The sequence below is a fragment of the Gadus macrocephalus genome, chromosome 8 (assembly GCF_031168955.1).
Source record: "Gadus macrocephalus chromosome 8, ASM3116895v1".
NCBI lineage: Eukaryota > Metazoa > Chordata > Actinopteri > Gadiformes > Gadidae > Gadus > Gadus macrocephalus.
In genome coordinates this window covers 13,577,474-13,596,623 of record NC_082389.1, presented here as the reverse complement: position 1 = coordinate 13,596,623, position 19,150 = coordinate 13,577,474, and the positions used below count along the sequence as shown (strand labels likewise).

The 19,150-nt window shown below is 48.4% G+C and overlaps 1 protein-coding gene across 1 annotated transcript in view; it reads left to right on the top strand.

The window, feature by feature from the left end:
• The first annotated feature begins 355 nt into the window (after window positions 1–355).
• lamc1 (laminin, gamma 1) overlaps window positions 356–19,150 on the top strand; it is a 50,163-nt gene continuing 31,368 nt past the window's right edge. Inside the window, 1 exon segment of the mRNA XM_060059201.1 lies at window positions 356–1,053. Coding sequence (XP_059915184.1) covers window positions 684–1,053 — 370 coding nt within the window. The 5' untranslated portion in view covers window positions 356–683.

Genomic DNA, 19,150 nt, shown 5'->3' with positions numbered 1-19,150 from the left:
CAATATGACGTAGGCCTAAGTTAAATAACTGACGTAATATAACCGAAAATAAATAGATTCAATGATGGAAAAAACGAGTCTGACAATATAACTAACCGAAATATGGCACTCTTTTTTTATGGAGATGGGAAATGGTTGAATTCCAAATTTTGTGATTTGTAACTTTTAATACGGCCATCACTCCCAGGGGCCTCTGTCCTGTGAAATTAAAGATGCGGTCAGAGCTTTGTGGTGTAGCGTCTCTGTGTCCAGGGGCCCCATGCAACCTTTTGCCAGGGGTCGGCAGAGAATCAAAGCATCCTTCTTACGGAAGTCGACGTAGGATCACCCCCCCCCCCCCCCCCCCCTCGGTTTTGACTTGCGCAGTAGCAACTTGGGTGTAGTCCGGTATAGTTCTTTCCTGCCCAAGTTTCTCCATGGCGGTGGACTCGAAGCACTGATCCCGTGGAAGTTTGTGGAACATACCGAGAGCTGCGCCAGAACAAGGACTAGCATTTCGGGGGAAGGAACGGGCGCAGACTGGCAAATCAGCCGCGCTTCAAGGCAGTGTCCCGCATGGTGTGGCTGGTTTCATCAGGATCGCGGTAACTGGTTAGTTACAACATAGTTTGGAGAGTTTGAAGTGTAGGTTGGAGCCGTCCAGCAGTAGCCGAAGACCACTCTGATCAACAGAAGGACTAAAAATGCATTTGTTTATCAAAGCTTTGATTTCATTGACTTTGGCTGCGTGCAGTCACTGTGCTATGGATGAATGCGTCGATGATTCGAATCGGCCTCAGCGATGCATGCCCGAGTTCGTGAACGCTGCTTTCAATGTTACCGTGGTGTCGACCAATACGTGCGGGTCCCCCCCTGAAGAGTACTGCGTGCAGACCGGGGCTACCGGGGTCACAAAGTCGTGCCATATCTGCAATGCCAGGGACCCCCGACAACATCACAGCGCCGCGTACCTCACCGACTACAACACCCAGCAGGACACAACCTGGTGGCAGAGCCAGACTATGTTAGCGGGTATCCAGTACCCGAACACCATCAACCTAACACTGCATCTCGGTAAGTAGGCTACCCTAGGCGGGCTGTCCCTGTGTTTTTTGTCTGCTGTTGTACTGACCCCGGCCGAATGGCCGCGTCCTGCGCTGCAGAAGCAGGGCCGTGTTGGCCAATGTTTCTATAACTTTATTTCCGCCGGTTTAAAGTTATCAAACCCATAGATTTCTCTTCGACTCCGTTCAGTGGAGTCCCAGAGGCGGGTAAAGGTAGTCGACCCCCCGTGTCAGACAGCTGGGGTGTTAAGTTAGAATCGTGTCCTGCGGTGTACTAAAGATAGCAGCCTGGATGTGGATTCAGGCCTGGGCCCCGGCAGAGAGACGGGGAGTTTCAGTTAAACTAGGCCTATATATAACCGCTTTACTTGACTCTGATGGGGCCGCGTTGGTGGTCTTTTAAAAAAGACTTGGTGGTGATAGTAAACGACGGCTAAGATGGTCGGAGAAAATAGCCGCGCTACATAATATCGTCTGGGTGAACTCTCAAAACACCAGGTGAAACGTACTCGGATGTCGGTTGGGGAATGGGGATAGAGGTCTCCGCGGGGGCAATGTATTTTAAATGCTTTCTGTACAGTAAGTAAAAAAAAAAAAAAAAAAAGGTTATCCAATCTATTTGTGAGACAGCTTGTAACACTGCTTTTAACAGTGCCCCGCATTCCTGAGCCGTTCAGTCATGCTGTTCTGTTGAGCTGAGCTGCCCTGGACGATATGTAGCCTTGGGTCACAAACTCTGATTAGAGCTGCACCTGAATGGGCTATATATTCACGGCATTCTTCTCCAGCTGGGGGATTTAGTAATGTTTGATTTATACTTTTGTCCGTATTTGTTTAGAAATCACACCTAAACCTCAACCCTTTTCTGTTTGTCAGACTCTGATTCACTACTAGGCCTTCATTCTGCCTGAGGTCATAGAATTGCACCACACTGAACGATGCAAAGGCACAATGAAATACAAAGTCTTTACCAATCGGTCACTGTTTAAAATAAGGGCGTCTTGTATATTGTCAAAACTAAACTATTGTGTATTTAATAAATGTATATCTAGCAGCATACAGAACAACATCTAGGTTAACTCTTAAAATATTCCAATCGCTACACTCCAACCAAAATATGTATGGCACTGGGGGCAAAAAGATAATTTATTAAAACTCTTCCTTTCGGAGAAATGTGGAAACTTGGTGAAAAAATGGGATTCCTCTGGAAAAGTGTTGGCCTGACAGAGTAGCTGCAGTTCTCTCCTTTGTTGTGCTGTGTGCTGTGTGACGGCTTGCGTGTGTGCGGGAGTCTGCAGTGGAAACCCGGGCGCAGGCAGGAATCCGGCGTGCCAAGACATGTTGAGAGCGAAGCCCTTCGTAGGAACAAGGGCCCAGATCTTCCTCTGCAGGCTGGTGGCTCGCAGGAGGAACATGAAAGCGGAAAGAGCAGATGCTGTAGATGGACAGTCGTTCTTCCTCTCCATTTGTTTGACGATACACACAGGAATTAAGATTTGAAAGGGAGTGTAAACTAGAGCCCCCTGTGAGGGATACATGAACACAGCTGGGGTCGACACGCACACATCTCTGTTTACATCTATAGTTATCTATACTATACAACTATATATCCGGTCTTTCCATTTAGATGAAAGAATCATGACTTTATTGTACATAGCCCATTGTATCGTGGTGGTTCTTGCACTTAACATTTAAAATACCCACTAGCTTTCAATTTATTGGGGGCCCTCGTTTTTGTGTTTTTGGGGGATGCGGGGAACACTTGAGATTCCAACGGTAGTTGTCTTGACGGGCCCTCGTGGAGTGGGCTGGATATAACGGAGAGAGCGAGAGAGGCTCTTGAGCTGCTCAAGAATGCTGTCAGCCCCACAGAGGGAAACATTCCCCTGCAGCTCTGTATTTCAGCTTTCTCTCTCAAGTAGCGTTTAATAAACGATGGGACACTACCCAAAATGGGTCGCAAATTCAGTTGGAGCCGGGTCACGTCCCGACGATGAACTGAAGGGCGTGGTCGGGTCCCACGAACACAACGCCATTTTCGTTTGGGTCCTCGTGCTGAAGATGTTAACCGTCCCCTCCCAGTTCTCTGAAAGGCCTGTCTACACAGTGGAAGCGCAGAGTGAATCCAGGCCAGCAACGGCCCCCAAGTTTACAGTTATTACACATGCGTGCAGTGGTACTGCATGGAGGGTTGTAAACACTCACGTTCACGCCCCCCCCCTTCCCGCCCTGCAGGGCTGACATGCACACCTGCAGTCCCAGAACGCATCCGGCTGGAGGCCTGGCTAACAATAGGAATGTTGTTTATTAACTCTTAGTAATCCAAGGGGCTGCGTTGAACCTTTTCTTATAGTTTGAAACTGACTGCTGTGCTGGGAACTTAAAGGGACAGGTGCCTGGCAGTGCACAGCGTTTGTTGTTGTGGATCAGGGGTTTAACACTTTCCTGTGTAGGTTGAACGTCAATGTCCTTGGTCTACCTGTAGGCATCCTTGAGCAAGAGGCCATAACCCCTAGATTCTCATTAATGACGCAAATCATGAATACACTCACTTTGGATTTTAGCTTCATGCTAAATGTCTCAAATACTGAGCATTGAAGGATAAACCGAACCAAACAGTACCATGTGCCCTCCTGACACCTTGTTGGCTGCGTGCCAGGCTAGGTCCGGCCCGTCCCTGAACTCTTGAGAGTTGGTCCAGGCGGTCCTCTTGTGTGGCAGGCGGTCTGTGGCTCGTCTCCAAGGCCAGATGGGTCCAGATGAGGGTCCTGGCCTAGCAAGAACAGGAAGAGCTCTCTGTCTCTTGTGTGGGAACGAGAAGAGCAGTGATTGTACGGGCCCTCGGGACCTCGTCGTCATCCTCCTCCTCTTCTCCTCCTCCCAGGCCTTCACACACACAGTGAAACGCACTTTTCTACTATCCCCAGCTGTTCCAAATTGTGTGTGTGTGTGTGTGTGTTGGGGAGGAGGATGAGGAGGAGGGCTCATCTGGTTAGAACCATTGTTTTGCTGCTGGTTCAGGAATGAACGCAGCGTGGGAATAGACTGCGGGCCAAACAGCTGGAGGATTGGCCTTCACATCACTAATGCATGCAAGCAGCTGATGACAGGCCGGCTGCACATCCAGCTCCTTGAGAACCGGGCTGAATGGATCAGTCCACCCCACGGTTCAGCCAGCACTTTCTGTACTGGACCACATCCCATTAAGTCATTTGGCTTTCCTCCTTAGAGACGTACAGTTACAAACGCTTTTACAATACAGTACAGTTTAATTAAGGTGCCAGTAGAGGTTCTGTCTACTCCTGCTATGATGCATTGTTACCATTGAAGAATAAATAACGGCAATCTACCTTTGGCCTTTATCTGGTTGTCATCTTTGCATTTGTAAAAATGAAAAAAGGTTTGTCTGATCAGGCAGGCCAAAGGGAGGGGGGCAATGCTGGTGGATGTCGGGGGTCTTGAAGACAGCTAGCGTCCCGTGTTGTGTGCGTTGGTGGTGCTCCACAGCTCAGGGACTTCAAAGAGCTGAAGGCGGTGATGTGAGAACCTGCATCTCCAATGTCCAGCCATCTATGTTCCCATCTCCCCTTCATCTCCCTCCTCTCTACCCCCTCCGCTCTGCCCCCTCTTAACCATTATCCATCTCTTCCTCTGCCCCCCCCCCCCCCCCCTCCCTGTATATCTGAACAAAGCCAAAGTAACAAAGAAACAAACAACACCTGTCCATCTTCCACCTAGTCCCGCCCACTGCTCTGTGTGTCAAGTGCGTGTCTCTGCAGTGCGTGAACACGGAGTGGACAGCTTCTCCTCCTGGGGCCACTCCTTCCACCTTGGAGCGCAGCGCAGGAATGCAACAGATGCCCCCACGGCCGCCACGTGACCCATCGCCTGGCTTCATGGTTGCAACTTGTCAGGGTTACTCTCTCAGACATGAGATAAGCCGCCAAACCGAGGGCTGTGTGCTATCTGCAGACCTCGCTGCGGCGGAAGCTTTGACGACGGCTTGGTTCCTGCAAGGTTTCCTAAGGTTTTCTAAGTTTTGTGTTGATAGCCTTTGGGGGGACGGTAATAGATACCATTGTGGAGTGGAGTCTATGGAAATGACAAGCATCCATTCACTAGTTCTCTGACAGTCGTTTGGAGAGGCTATGTCTTGGTTCTGAGGAGTTGGCTTGCTGCTTGTTTAAGAATGGCAATGCTCTCTATTTGTCATCTTTTCTTTGTAGGTGGAATTTCTGCTTGAATTCCCATTCACAAAATGTTTTTGTCATTGTTTGGGTCCCAGCTCTGGAGGGGGGAACAGGACTTGTACCAGGTGTGCTGTCGTGTTACAGTCCCCGGCACAGCTGGGGGTGTCTGGCCTAACATCTGCCTTTCCTGTTGAGCCAGCAGACAACTTCATCACTTTGTTGTTACATTCCTTGTTTGTCTAGGTTCTTTTATTTTTTTTAGAGTCTCGTCTCGACCTTTCAATCTCCTCTTCTGCTGTCCTCCCCCACAGACTCATTACTGATAGTGTATAGCTGCTAATGCTATTCCTGTTTATCACAGTTGGAAACCGGTTTCCAATTAAGACGGCAAGATTCATCATCCAATGTCTCTTCATGTATGACTTCAAACATGCCCTTTTTATGTTTAAAAAAAAACAAACAGAATTACACTCATATTTATTTTGATATCTATTTGTTTGATATGGCCCATCTGCTCTTCCATCTGATGTCTTCGGGGGCGGGGAGAGCCGTGGGATGTTTTTTAATGTACCACCAAGGATATATAAAGATATGAAACATGGTATCTTGCAGGACTGCTGAACATCACCTTTCTGAGTGTTTATCTGGAATTTGAGACTCTTCTATTGAAACCGATACCTTTTACTTGTAACCTTATGCCCCCGTAACGTGATGTATTGTAAATTCTAGGTTGTAAATCTATTCCCACTGTTTAAACACCTGTGGTAGGCCCCAGTTGTTGGCCCTGCAGCTATCTCAAACAGTCCGGACTCTGCATGAGTCACTGTCTGCTGTAAAAATATATCCTGGATGAGATCACGTCAGACTTTGATTCAATTATGTTTTGATTGTTGATGTTCATTCTATAACCACTGCTTGGTTTGGCAACACGAGAACTCCTTATTAGTCACTTTTTAACTTAACATGAAGTCATTGTCAGGTAATTGGCATTCAAAAAGTAATTGAAGTTCATTCAATTACTTTATCGTCTTTTTTTACACAAGAGATAAAAGTGGCGAATGTACGGTATCAGTTAATCGGCCATTACGTAGCAGTTTGGCCGCCAGTATTTGCTTCTATTGTCAAGGTAATGTGGCTTTGACCTCTGACCTGTGACTTAAACTTGTCACGGCAGTTGAAATAGGACTGGAAGTTAATGTCTATTGTTCCCCTGGAAACAAGAGGCCAATCATAAACCATCACAGACCAACTGTCATCTACCAACTATTAAAAACGTGAATCATCCATGTGTTCCCTGGCTCTAATCCTGGGCTAATTTTGGAGTTTTACGCGCTTCAGCCATTAGAGGAATTCCTATAGTTAGTGTTTGGCCCCGCCCCCTTGGTGGTTCTGTCCTATCAGGGGATCATTGACATGGCTGACTGCTCTCCACCTTCCCTCCTAAATCACTCCCATCTTAGAAAAGTCTTTGTGTGGCTTTCTTGACGTGGGGGTGGGGAGGTGTGTGGGGGGTGGATTAGTCTTTTTGTGTGGTCGTTGCTTCCCCAGCCATCGTCCCTTTCCCTAAAACCTGACTGCCTGTCTGCCTGTCTGCCTGCTCACCGGCCCTGTCTCGCTGGTTTGCTGTCTGACTTTCTTCCGGTCTTGCCCTTGCTTGCCCTGCCTGTCATACTGGCTGTCTGACCCCACCTGTCCCCTTGCCCTGTCTGTCTGTCTGCTTGCCCCGTTGCCCTCTCTGTCTATCAATCCAATCCACCTGTCTCTCCATCTCCTTGAACCAGAAATGTCTGCTTGCCCGTCTCTCAAACTCACTTCCTGTCTGCCTGCGCTACCTGTTTATCTTTATCTGTTTGTCTGACTCCATTTTGGTCTGTCTGTGAGCCTATTTGTCTCTCTCTGGTACCTGTACCTGTGTCCTCTACACAGGGCTGTTTCTCAGAGACTTCAGATCTGGGCTCTGACTTGCTCGTTAGAGACAGTTAGACGGCGGACTGTGTTTGCCCTATCAGTTATCAGTGGTTGCTTTGAAGTCGAGCTTAACATTCCTAGCGCTGTGTGCTAATTAAAAGGCTCTCCGTTGCCCTTTCACATTTCCTAAAGTGTGTTTGTGTGTGTGTGTCCCTGACACCCAAACCTATATTTTCCAGCACTCTAAATAGTGTCCTTGTAGTTGACGTCACGGAAGGCAGTAGATTTGTTCTTTGTTATGAACAGAATGCTTCATTATGATTGGCTTCCAGTGTTTTGCGTTGTTCGGGGCAGCCTACGGTTCAGCAGTAGAAGCCTACCCTATCTTCCCTCCTTGTTTCCATAGTAACCCCATTAGTTCCCCTCCGGTACGGACCTCGTTGTTTATTATTTTTCATTGAAGTACTGCGTCACTGCCGGGGGTCGCCATAGTAACGCCGGGTTGACCTTTTTAATATCTCACGGGCAGCCCTGAGGTCGCAATAACAGTGCTTGGGCCGGCCGGGACATCAGTTGCTCCCCTGCTGTGAGTTAGAGCCGTGTACCTAGGGCTCCACAGACAGACCTACCGCTGGCCGCAGTGCCCACCCGCGCCACACGGAGCGCTCTATTTTTTGAGAACCTTTAAAATAATCGCTCGACAGCTGGTTTAGTCTCGGTCAAATTAAGCGCCAAGGTGGCCCCCGGTAACACCTGCTTCAGACATCGTCCCGGGGAGTGTACTGATCGAGAGTCCCCCCCCTCGTTGTTTTTCAGTGATTTATCCTGTGATGTAGCCTGTGATTTATCCTTTGTGTATGTTTATTTTACTATAAATCGCTTTGGCTCTCCTACCAAGATAAGGTTGTTTAGCTAAGGAGTGGCTGTGCATGATGATAGTGTTTGAATTAAGTTGATTTTTTTATTGTTCTTGGCATCTGGAGCTGAGCGGCCTGTCGTGAGGGATCCAGACCTGGCCTGGTTACTCAAGGTTTCCTATACAGTAGCTGTAATTACCTCTTGTCTCCTCCACATAAAACCTGCCTCTGCACAATGCTACCCAGATATGTCCTCTGACATGAGTTTATTAGGAGTCTTCATACGCATTATGTGCCAAATCTCTCTCTATTGGATACAAAATAAAATGGACCCGAGAAACCGTCCTCTCCACCCCTCACACGAGCTTATCTGCGGCTAAATAACGTCAAAATTAACCTAACAAAGGGCTTCCTCCTAAAGATGTAAAACCATGTTTGGGCCTTTGAGTTCCCCTAAGTACTAAAACCCGTGGAGTGCTGAGCTGGGGGCGCCGCCCGACCGCCATTGTCTCCCCCATTGAAGACTCTCTCGCTGGGTGAACTCAGAGAGCAGATTGGTGTCAGCTGAACCGTTAAATCTCACCAACATACTCCGCTCAGCTGATCCACAGAACGCTGCCTTTAATAGACCTAGGACCCGGCACTTTGATCCCCCAAATTGGGCGAATCAAGGGTCTTGTTGCGTTTTTGTTGAGGAACATCTTTGCCTCTTCTGGGCGCTGGTGTGTTTGAATGCGTTTAACGCGGGACTGCCTGTCCGCTCTTTCTTTCTTTTAAGTTCTCCAGCTGAAGTAGTGCACTCATGCAGGCCTAGACTAAACACATCCCGGTTGGACTAGACTGGAGATGGAATCTGCCGGTTGCATCTGCCGCAAGCAAACGTTGTGACTCCAGAGTCCTGAGTCCTTTGATTGTTCTCGTTGGGGAACAAATTGTCCTCTTTCTTGAATCTAGTATTAAAAGGCTTATTTATATATATATATATATATATTGAACATATTCTTAAATTCTTGAAAATAGTATAAATGTTGGCCTATCTCGTGTTCTTGTGAAGGCCATTGTGTTATTGTGAAGGCCATTTTCCCATCGTGCATCCAAACCAGATACGAGTTTCTCTGACACAAGCTTGTTCTGACCTTGCTCCAAATCTCCATTTTCAACATATGCCGCTAGGCCCAGGGGTGTCCCAATCGCTCAGTATTTACGCTAAATAAGCAGCTTAGCACCCCAATGACACTGAAGCCCTTCCTCCGGCACAGGAAGCACAAACCTGTGGGAAACCGGTCAGAGAGATGCAGCAACCACCTGCCCTTTGACCCCCTCCCCCGAGACATTCCGATAAGAATCTGTCGTAAGCAGGAAGTGATGTCACTGCCCCAGGGGGAAAGGGGCTTCTCTTATTATAGACAGCGTGCCGCCTCCGTCTATGGAAAGGGGGCCGATTTGTTACACGGGACGTGCAGATGCATGCAGGGTAATTTTAGCTGTGCTCCAGCAGAGGAATGATCCCCTTGCGGTGCGGTACAAGCGGGGCGCACACTAGCGACCAGTGTTCAAAGCTCTGTGCGGAGAGTGGTAACTAGTTAATTATGGGGAGTGCGACAGACGTGTAGACTGATTTATACACAGGCCTTTGTTCCTGTTTTCCAGCTGAGTTTGGTAATTACATAGCTGATGGAGATGTTAGATGATAAAGCCTCCAATTTCCTTTCCTGTGTTTAATGTTTGGTTTAGCGTTAGACAAACTCCACTGAAAGAGGAAGGATTCGGGCTGCTTTTCAAAAGTGGTCCACGTTCGCATCGTCAAGATCTCTGTTCAATTCAAATATAAATAATAGCTCAGTAAATGATGGCTCACTATTTAAAAGTGGGGGTGAAATGCTCATGGCTGACGCGTTCAGGCCAAATTACAGGTCAAGTCGGCGGACGTGGTTAGCTGACGTAGCTAACATTGCACGAGTGGATGTTTTCCTTCCTGGTGCGGGTATACTGAAAAGTGTGATTTGAATAGAGTGGTGATTAGAAGATAAGTCACTCTGTTAAGTAAATGATGGCTTCACTATTGGATAATAAAGGCCTAAAAATGACTCGCTTAGACCATGTAGCCGTATCAGGTCACGTAGCCGGATGTGGCTAGCTTCTGTAGCCAACATTGAGATGTAGGTTTACTTCCTTTCTGGCTTAAGTTGACTGACGCTGACAGTGTCCAGAGGGAGGCTGGACTCAATCCCAGAACATCATCCTCTTGAAAGACAGCTAAAGTATGGTTACCCTGTCTCCAACCAAGCCCCACAACCACCCACACCCTATCTGCTATATGAGAAGGGGGGTGGTGGTGGTGGTGGTGGGGGGAGGGGGGGGGGAGGCCGGACATGAGATTTGGCGTTAACGTAACTTTTTATGCAGCTGTTAAATGTCGGACATCTGCGTTGAGCACTGCATTAAGCAGAGGAGAATCCAAGAGGCTGGGCTTTCTGTTTGACTTGAATTTCCTTGAGTCTTTTGCATCACATTGTTTTGTAATGATAGTTCACCAAGGCAACGTCACCAGTGAGTGTTACCAGTGAAATATTTAGAAAACTCTTTCTAAGAAACTTTGACGGAAATTGGCAGGCCAGAATTGTGCTTGAATCAGTTTCATCACCTTGGAGGTGGGATTTCGTCAGTGTTAACATTGTTGGAGCAATCTTTTAGGCTTACTTCTTAAAAACACAAAACATGGTGTCCTATTTAACAAATGCTGTCATGTGCCTCTGGATATAAACCCACATCTCGCCTTGAACCTCAAAGTTCCATAGCACAGAAATGATAACAAGGCCTCAACAAATGTCTGACTTTGTGCCTCTTCCCACCTATTGTTACAGATGAGGGAGGCAGATATCAGTAATCTGAAAGTCCCCAGGCTCTGTTTGCTGTACCAGCATGTGCATTTGCATTGTCAGAGAGCTGCAGAAGTTCATTGTTGTGGGTTGTTTTTGTCTAAGACTAAACCCAGACGTCTGTGAGATGGCCCAATTGATGTGGTTCTTCTTAAAGAGTCAAAGAGATCTACCGATGAGCCATCGTGACTCTAGTCATTTTTCTTTCATGATCTTTACACTAAATCCCTGTCCCACCAGGGTAATGTTGGACCACAGCCATTTGTCCTCACATCCACAGTGCTGTTGTCCACCTGGTGAGGGCTCTCCCTGGGGTTGGATTCGGCTTTGTTTTAGCGAGGTCTGCCGCAGTCTCTCGGTGGAGGAGGGCCACATGAAGCCCCCTACTGGGCCCCTTTGTCTCTGCTAACGTGGACACTTGGCCGGGCCTTCGTTTGTTCCTGCTGCCCCTTGTTTTGTAACACCTAGGGGTGGAGGTAGCACTTCTTTGGTGGCCCCAGCAGTTAAATCCTAGCCAAACAGACCATTCCCTTGTGGCTCTCACTCTGTCAGAGGGGGTTCTTTGTCTTGCTTTCACAACTTTTATTTATTGAGTTGTTTTTGAATAAATGTAGTGTGGGCTGCATTTTCCTGATCAAACATACAAAACCTAATTTCTTCACCCGAATGTTGCATTAAACCCCCTTTTGTAATAGCGGCAGAATATGAATAATGTTCAACTGTTGTTAACCTAATGTAAAGGAGAAGGTTGTAGATTATTCCATGTACTTTGCTCTCAGGCATTCCCAGGTCATTATGGATGGGGACTTTAAACACAAGGCTCCATGCAGGGGGAAATCACAGGCATTCTTGCAGTGCTCCTTTTAAACTGGTAACCAGGCAATGAAAGCCCAACCCAAAGTCCTGAATGACTAACGACAGGGCACTACCACCAGCCACTAAAGGCCGTCATTACACGGCTCTTCCAATTGGCAATCCCACCGTTTCAGAAGCCCCCTACCCACTTGCCGCCCCCGTCTCCCCCCGTCCCCTGTCCCTCGTCAGGACGGGAAGCGCTGGGGGGGGGGGGGGGCTCAACACAGGCTAGATGCTTGCAGTGATTTAACAGCGTCAGCATTTAGACGGGAGGCGGGACTCCCATCCAAGAGAGAGACTCGCTGACTTGCATACCTACCGGAGCAGTGTGACCTAACTCGCCAAATAAAAGATTAGATGTTCAGTATAGGGAATGACCCCTCTCCGGGATATAAGGAGACGAAACTTGAGTCTCTTTGAATTGAATTACCACAACTTCACCACTTTGTCAGTCATAAAATAAAGGTAGATGTTTAGAATAATACATGAGACCTGATAACGGACTAACCTGGAACATGGCATAAAAGCCACGGACAAAAGTAAATTTCTTAAGCCGTTTGGGAATTTCTCTACACCTTCCCCCTTATTCAAATCCTTTTCAAACAGAATGAAGTGCTCTGAGGCCGACCAGGCCCTGGCAGTGACGGTATGCTGTCACTCTGGTCTTTTCTTTCCTTAATCAGCCGGTTGTTTGGTGTCGGGTCTCCGGCTGGTCCTTCTCACCTCGTCTCGCGACGCTGTTTATCAAATACCGCAGATAGCAGCCCCTTCCACCGCAGGGAGAATTATTCCTCCCCGCCGCTGGCTATGGAGATGTTATCAACACACAGATGGGGATTTTTGCTTACATTTTTCTACATTTGTAGTACCCCCCCCCCCCCCCCCCTCTCTCTAATCAGCAGAAATACGACACTCTTAGTCCTAAGACCTTGAGGGTACTGAGGTCTAGACCAGACGAGCGAATGCGTGAACAATGTCCCGAACATCTGAGCGGGCGTCTCGATAATGCCGTTGGTTTCTTGCTTGCTCTCCCTATCGTTTTTCCTTTGGAGGCTTAAGCTCACAGTCGGTGGCACTACTGAATAATATCTGGAGGCCTGGAACCAAACACGGCCATTAGCACCAGCATTCCAGCCTATAGGCGCCGGTTATACATTGACAGCGTTATTAATGTATAACTGTTGACGGACTGGGTGCTGCTTAGACTGTGTGTGTGTGTGTGTGTGTGTGTGTGTGTGTGTGTGTGTGTGTGTGTGTGTGTGTGTGTGTGTGTGTGTGTGTGTGTGTGTGTGTGTGTGTGTGTGTGTGTGTGTGTGTGTGTGTGTGTGTGTGTGTGACAAAGGTCCTTTCATATACATCTATATTGTAGGTCTTTTTTGTCTGACAGGTTTGTCCGCAGCTTTCCTCTACACGGCCTAAAGTGACAGTACCAAGCCGTCACACGCAGGCCTATACTTCCTGCTCGGCTGCCCTGTTAGCACGACATCTCCCAGTCGCATGACCTCTGGCTCCTCCGCAGGGGAAATATACTCTCAAAACTCTCCTCCTGGGAGTATGTATAGGAGGTTCGTGTGTTGAAGTGGTGGGGGGGAGGGGGTCTAGGTGGATGTATTTTAAGAACTGGAGACGCTGTCGACAACAACGGCAACATGTTTTTCCTATATTTGACATTTCCTGCTCACTGATGGGGTGCACGCCGCGCATTAGTAGGTCCCTGAACAAGAGCATGCCAATCCCATGGGCGTATTATAAGATAACCTCATCACCAAGCCGGAGCATGAGCTAGGTCTAATCTACACTAGTTCTTGTTCTTGAAGTACGGTGACCGGACGGCGATACCCGAGTTGGCCACTAGGGAACGTTTGCCCTAGCCAGGAGCAGTGAGAGTTTGGGCGTGGGAGTCTATAGGAGCTCCGTGGGTGGCTGAGTTTTGAGTCGTGGGTCTGGGAAGGTTCTCTAAAGGGGGCCAGGGTCGCAGCTAGACCCTCCTGTGCATTCCCGGGATTCCACAGAGTCCTTGTCCATGTCCTGCCCTCCCTCCTGTCCTCCCTCAAATCAAACTCTCCATTTGTACTCTCAGGGGCTTTCTTTCTGTGTCCCACTGGAGGAGGTGTAAGGTTGTCAAGCTCTGGCACCTGTTGAAGAGGTAGACCGTGTGGGGGGGTGGGGGGGGATGGAGCAGAGGAGGACGTTCCTGGGGATGGGGCATGTCACTGGTCCCTAGGAGAGGCAGCAGAACATAACCAGCAGCAGTCGGTTGCACCAGCAGAACGTAAAGCCGATCATAAGTTCGGGTGTAAAGTCTGCCTTAACCCTACGCTCGACGTAGCTAGTGTCAAACTAAAGGTGTTCTAAATTTTGGTTGCACCACCATAACTTAAGTTGTAACGTTACTAGTAGTGCATAAAGTGTACCAGTGTCGCTTTTAATGACGTTTAGATAATTTCAAGCCAATCATTGACAGATAACAATGTAAACAGGAAATACCGGCAAGTTTCCACCTTACCCGAGTGAAGACGCGTTAGCACCCAAATGAGAGGGCAAACAAAAGAGTTTCAGTCATTTATTCTCTAAAATTTGCTTGGACGGTATAGGCGTGAGGTTAAGCTATTTGATGGCGGATTTTATAATAAATAAATAAATATAATATTCCGCCCGGCAAAACCGAAATCGCGCATATAATTCAACATCATCATAATAAAGAAATGGATCGATACGGTCACGGACAATCCGTTCCCGGCGCAAATCGCATTGAAACTCCTCTTCCCATTGCTCAAAACGAATAGCCATCTTTACCCTGCGTTAGTGTTGAAATCTTTTTACGTTTTTTTCTTTTAACGGTTCTTTATCGTTAGTATGGAACTTACACCAGCTAGAGGGGAGGTGTAAAAGATAAGTTATAACTTAGTGTTACGTTGAAACTATCTGCTTGGTGCAACTGCTATTTTTTTAGTAGAGTGTAAAGTCGAACGTTTGGGTGATTTACGTTCAACGTAGCCTAAGTGGGACCTTACGTTCTGCTGGTGCAACTGGACCCAGGACTTTAGAATTGGATAAGAAGTTCTTTCGTTATCTAGAATAAAGATAATGAAAGTGGCCTAGATTACCACGGTCCCCACACAGTCTAACCTAAAGGCATCATGGAGAAAGATCTATGTTCACTGTTAGTCACTCTGGAAATAAGTGCTGCTCAATGAATAAATAGTGAAAAGCACGACATCATGAGTAGAAATGTAGAGTACAGAATGTAAAATGTAACTGATGGTTGACGACGTAATGTAACCTGACACATGATGCTACTCTTGACTCCTCGAGTCCCTCTGTAAAGTGTTCATCTGGATGCACAGACAGATGTGTATTAAGAGTGTGTTAACAGAAGCCTGTTGGAGCGAACAGAACAGATGTCCTCAGTATCTGAATGGGAGACGATGCGAGGGAAACGGAGGTGGGCGGGGCCTCTGGGAGGAGGTGGGCGTGGCCTCGGCAAGAAGAAGATTGTGGCACACGTTAAAAGTCAAAGCCGTCATTGTTCATTCGAAGAATGCCATGATGTCATGGGGGAAATTTAATTGGACCACGCTGGGAGGGGGTACTGGTGGGCCTCACACACACACACGAACACACATACACACGCACACGTACACGCACACACACACGCACTCTTCCCCCCCCCCCCCTCCTGGATAAGCCGGCCCCAAGGCTGTGCCGGTCTGGTGGGTGTGGGCCCTGTGCAGACCCCAGACCCCGGACTCGTTGAGTCACCAGGTCCAAACGCTGACTGAAATCCCTTCTCACCTGATCGGGTTTAAAAGGTCCCAGATTAGTGGGCAGGGCTGTTGTCCTACCTGTTGTCTCAGGCGATGTGGTCCCGCCCTCCCTCCTCCACAATCCGTCCCCTCGGTGCCCTGCAGCGCTCTCCTTTGTTTGATTATGGGATACAAAAGAGGAGTTGTCCCTAAACATGTCACTATCTGGTCCCATCTAAAGACGACCGGAGGGGTTGTCATTCATCCAGTCATTAATTCAGCCTCTAGCCCTCAGGTACGCATACCGGCTTAGTTCCGGAGGCTTCCTGAACCCCCTCCTGAGTGGGGGATCAGACCGGTCTGGCTCAGGCACGTCTCTCGCTCTCTATCTGGGATTCGAACCTACGGGCGGAAGGAGCCCTGTGTTCTTAAGTGATGTCTGGAGCTGATATCAGAATGAACCAGTTCACTTGACTCAGTCTACTGTAATGGGGTTCGGGGCTTGATATAATGGAGCCATTGTAGTCATAAGGAAAGTCATGCTTTATACGTTTTTACATCTGAGGTGCAGAGTTGGAACAACTTCCAAATAACAAGAAATTTTAATTTGTCTAACCAGGGCAGAACCTAAAATGTTTATACTAAGTACTTGGTGTCCCTGCAAACCCTAGTTTATCCCATGACTGACCGGGTCATGTTTCCTCTGAAGAGCAAAGAAGGTTTAATCTCAGTGTGAGTGAATGAGAGAGTGAGTGAGACGGAGAGGAAGAAGGGAGAGGGAGAGAGAAGAAGGGAGAGGGAGGAAGGGAGAGGGAGGAAGAGAGAGGAAGTAGGGAGAGAGAGGAAGAAGGGAGAGGGGAAGAAGGGAGAGAGGGAGAGGAAGAAGGGAGAGAGGGAGAGGAAGAAGGGAGAGAGAGAGGAAGAAGGGAGAGAGAGAGGAAGAAGGGAGAGAGAGGAAGAAGAGAGAGGAAGAAAGGAGAGAGAGAGGAAGAAAGGAGAGAGGGAGAGAGGAAGAGAGAGAGGAAGAAGGGAGAGAGGGATATAGGAAAAAGGTAGAGAGAGAGGAAGGAGTGAGAGGGAAGAAGGGAGAGAGAGAGGGAAGAAGGGAAAGAGGGAGAGGAAGAAGGGAGAGAGAGAGAGGAAGAAGGGAGAGAGAGAGAGAGAGTGAGAGGAAGAAGGGAGAGAGAGAGAGTGAGAGGAAGAAGGGAGAGAGAGAGAGTGAGAGGAAGAAGGGAGAGGGAGAGAGTGAGAGGAAGAAGGGAGAGAGAGAGAGTGAGAGGAAGAAGGGAGAGAGAGAGTGAGAGGGAGAGTGAGAGGAAGAAGGGAGAGAGTGAATGAATGAAGAAGGTTGAGCGGGTGATAAGGGGGTCGGGACGCGGGTGTAGAGGAAGGGAGGAAAGGAGTGGGCGGGAGGAACAGAGGGTGCTGATAGAAGACAGTAGGAAGGAGGGGAGAGGTTTGGTCCTCAAGGTCGTCCATGTCAGCTCGTTAGCTCCCTGGCGGTTCCTCCTCCAGCTCTCTAATCTCTTCCTCCAGGAGGACCTCTTCCTCATTAAACCCTCCATGTGACACGTATCCCCCTGGGAGGAACATCTGGGCCGGGCCCCGGGCCGTCTTATCACCCAAACACTTCCCCTCCATTAGCCCGGGCAAAATGTTATCTGCTTGGATTGGACCCCTTGCGTTAAGACCAGAGAAGTCCTGTCAGCTGGGAATGAAACGGATCCCAGTTCGGAACGTGGTGACTTCATCCACAGTAGTAGTGATTGTTCGAAGCCCAGTGGGCGTGACGTTAACGAGATGGCGACGTGGCCTTTGTACGATGGGATGTTTTTATTATCTACTCTTTTGCAGAAGGATCTCTTTTCATTGTTGAGGTGTTTTGGGCAGTTGAAACCATCTCTCCCTCTGTGTGGGTCCATCCACCTGGCTCTCCTCTCCCTCTCTTTCCATCTCTCTCGCCATCGCCTGTCTTCTTCCCACCCGCTCTTTCCATAACCTTTCCACCGCCCCCGCCTGGCTCCACCTCCCTTGTTCCCTTTTTCTCTTGCTTTTCTGTTCCATCAATTTTGCTCTCCTACTCTTTCCCTCTCAAGCCCCTCTTTCTTCTACCCTTCTTGTGTCTCACTCTTTCTTTCACCTCGTCTATCAGTCTCCCCCCCCCCCCCCCCCCCAGCCCCTCACTATCTCCTACTCTCCCCTCTTTATCTTCACTCTCTCCCTCTCCACATCTTCTCTTTCAGTCTCTGTCGGTCTCTCTCTCTCTGTCTCTCTCTGTCTCTGTCCTTCTCTTCCCTCCCCCCTCTCTCCCCCTGTCCTTCTCTCCTCCCGCCCTCTCCCCTATCTCTCTCGCTGCTGGTGTGGAATATCTGGTGCAGGTCTCAGCATGTCGGTACGGTTCCACAGAAGAGCTGCTAATGACAGGACACGTCAGGCGAGACGGCAGCTCAGACACCTGAAACACATATGTGTACACACACATACACGTACACACAGGCTAGTCCGCGCTGAGGGAAGTAAATGGTGTTAATGGAGCAGCAGGAGCATGTGTAAAACATTGAAAGTTCTTGTGGAGATTAAAACCTGATGATACCATCTGGATCACGGTAGACCCCTCGTATCAAAAGCACATTGGTACTCGTTGAAGTAATGCAGTTCAAACGGGGTAGAACGGTCTTCCGTCAGGGGGTCAGTAGTTTATAACTTTATATGCATGTGTTGAGGTAGTTTGAGGTTGGACAGCTGCTGGTCCATATGGAGCTCATTCATGCTACTGTAGTGTGTGCGTGTGCGTCCACTGTGGCTATAAGTGCTGTGCCCGGTGCTGGCTGTGTGCTTTTGAGCAACATCTTGCTCTCCAACATCTGGTTAGAGGGCAAGATTAAGTGACGGCACATAAAAAAAATTGTGTGCTCCCTAGATATAGTGAAATATTTGTATGTAATTAATTGCCAAACTCTTTATGCATACGAAAGGAATCTCCCTCCAACTCCCAGTCTGTCTCTATATCGCTGACCACAACCATCTCCCTCTCCCTCTCTTCCTATCTGGGAGTCCTTCTTTGGGTCTGTATTGACATCAAATCCTTCACCCCCTTCCCCCTTGTCTTTCTCAGCCCAGCGGAAGCACATTCCAGCCTCCTCTCCCCCCCTCCCCCATAGGGAGGATAGAGGGGGGGGGATGACCAAGGCAGGTGCATACATAGTTTCTCTGTGCTGTCCGTCAGCCCTCCCCCCCAGCGGAGTGTCTGAAAGGGTCAGGCCTTTACAGCCCGGTCCCGTTTTGAAACAGGACTTAATTAGCTAGCTTCTTCTAGCAGATTAGCTTTGTCACAGAACTTCAGTTTAGAAACTCAAAGCCTGACGGTGCTCGTTTTTTACTCTGCTCTTGTTGGTGTCTCTTTGAAATCATGCATTTCATTGTGCTGTCTGTGCTTTGTGTTCAGTCATAACACTTGATGAAGTTGTGTTTCCTCAGCAACATTTGCGTCTTTGAGCTTCAAACAATCTTGTTTTTTGTTTTTCTTCTTGAGAATCAGCTGGTTTGAAACCTGCAGGGGAGCTGTGTGGATCTCCCCCTGCTAGTCTTTTATGTTTTTAGTATTTTGGGGGGTTTTTTGTTGGTTATACTGGAGAACAGCCGGCCTTCTCCACAGCGATGTCTTTGTTTGGA